Source organism: Aplysia californica, unplaced genomic scaffold (genome assembly GCF_000002075.1).
Source record: "Aplysia californica isolate F4 #8 unplaced genomic scaffold, AplCal3.0 scaffold00376, whole genome shotgun sequence".
Classification (NCBI taxonomy): Eukaryota; Metazoa; Mollusca; class Gastropoda; order Aplysiida; family Aplysiidae; genus Aplysia; species Aplysia californica.
Window position 1 is genome coordinate 456,406 of NW_004797646.1, and position 2,211 is coordinate 458,616.

At 42.1% G+C, this 2,211-nt stretch overlaps 1 protein-coding gene across 1 annotated transcript in view; it reads left to right on the plus strand.

Moving 5' to 3' along the window:
• Nucleotides 1–2,190, plus strand: part of LOC118478143 — an 8,964-nt gene extending 6,774 nt beyond the window's left edge. The window contains exon 3 of the mRNA XM_035971102.1: nt 1,640–2,190. Coding sequence (XP_035826995.1) covers nt 1,640–1,672 — 33 coding nt within the window. The 3' untranslated portion in view covers nt 1,673–2,190. The remainder of the gene's footprint in view (nt 1–1,639) is intronic.
• The last annotated feature ends 21 nt before the right edge of the window (nt 2,191–2,211 follow it).

Here is a 2,211-nt window from a genome sequence, read left to right on the forward strand (position 1 = left end):
CGACCAAAAAATAAAAAAATAAACTAAGTAAAAATAAATAAATAAATAAATGAATAAATAAATAAACACAAGTGAAAAGGAAACACATGTAACCAAACAAGATTAAAATGATAATATGCTTAAAATCCGATCTATAAATTAATGGAATGGTCAAACATTCATTTGATTTCAATTATAGAGTACATTCCGACCTGCTCCAAAGGCCTGTCCAAGACAATCATCTGAATGAGGGCCACTTCCCTGCGCTTTTTTCATTTGTTCTACAACGATAACTTCGTCCAGGACATTCACCTGTCTAAAACAACCACTTTTCTCCTCGACAATGGGTGACCGTCTTGGGCAAATCATTCGGCTGTACATTAAATGAACGCTTTTAAGTTAAGGACAAGCGGGCTAACCCAGATTTCGGGGATTTCCAGAATTCTTAACCTACACCAAAAGTGGGCATTGCCCTACCTATAGGAGAAGTTTGGTTCCACTGGTGTGGATATTTGCTTGGTTATAAAGAAAATTTTCCTTGTTTTTTTAAAAAAGAAACTGAACAGGGGGGCAAAAAATTTACCCTCGATTTTCTCAAAACAGCATTTTTCAGGATAGCCCCGTTGAACTTAAAAGCGACCAAATTCTTATACGGCAATGAGTTCCCTGCTCTGTGCCAGCCAAAACTGATACCCGAGTCTTTTTCTCAGTCATCCGCTCATAGGACCTTTATGCAGTTGCAAGTGCCGTAAAACCTTTTACTTTTTGTTTTAGTCAGAGTTTTACGATAGTACCAATACAATAAGGCATAATAATGAAAGTACCGAAGAAAGACAAACACAAAAAAGAAGAGGGAGAGATAAGGACGATAGATGTTTGATAGGAAAGAAGGAGGAATCCACACCAGAACACCCGCCAACCACCCACGTAAAACCTTTCCAAAACAAGACATCAGCCCACGTAATGCCTAACCGCGTGACCTTGGAGGTCACACAGTGCACGAGAGGTCAGCTCTGTGTACTCACGGTATATCAGGCAAGGTTCATGAAAGTTTGATACGGTGTGGGCCTAGGGCATTGATCCAGGTGATGTGAGAGGTCTTTGATTTACGTAACTGTTTGTCATGGTGCTGTGATTGTGTCAGGATGAGATGAGAGAGAGAGAGAGAGAGAGAGAGAGAGAGAGAAGAGAGAGAGAGAGAGAGAGAGAGAGAGAGAGAGAGAGAGAGAGAGAGAGAGAGAGAGAGAGAGAGAGAGCAAGCTCCTGTGACATATTTATTCCTATAACGTATCAACTTCACTCAGTCTTTTGACAGGCGGGAAGGTTAATCATCGGCACTCAAGTGACCTATTTGTGTTGCAAGTGCCGTAAAACTCTTACTGAAGTTAAAACTAAATTAAAACTGAAATAAGAAAGTACAAGAAAAAAAAAAACTTTTATCAAACTGAGGTCAAGGGGTATACATTGCGGTAATGGTAGTCTTTGACCACATTTGCCAAGTCATCCCTTACCGTTTCAACTGTACACCAGATCCCCACTGTTGTCTCCCGCCTCTTTTAAAATATTATGATAAACAAATGAATTTAAAAAATAAATAACTGGATATAATTGTATTCCAAGTTTGTGGCTACTCTGTGCGTATGTGTATCCTCCCTTACAGTTGGTCTTGGGGGAAGTACTCTTGGTACTTTGATGTTGTGCTTTGACCACCGCGGACTGTGGTCAAAATGATTACTTGACCCAGACACGCAGAACTGGTCACAAAAAATGTTGCTGTGAGTGACAGTATGGTCGGTGTTGGAGGTCTGAACTCTGTGTCTGCTGGGATGTAGTTTAGAGCACAGGGTGGTCGGCGAGTTGTGAGGAAATGTCCTGGAGTGTGTACCCTGCTTCTTCTTTTTCTTCTCTGGAATACGTCTCGTGAATGTGGATGTAGCTTTGGATTTGGATACATTGGATTTGGATTTGGAATTGGATAAATTGGATTTGGATTTTGGATACTGCTGACCAAACTGAGAACTGAAGCCACAGAAAGTGGAGTTTGTAAGCCTGTGTTGTTCTGAGAGCAAAGAGAAATCTCTGTAGAGATCCGGACCATTAGCCAGAGGGACAGAGGCAGCGTTGTAAGGTGATGGAGGATCTGGACCCGTACTGCGAGTCCGGATATGTGGGCAGAGAGGTGTACAGAGGGCGGCCGCCGCCCCGGGCTCAGGACAGGTAATTCCGAGGGGG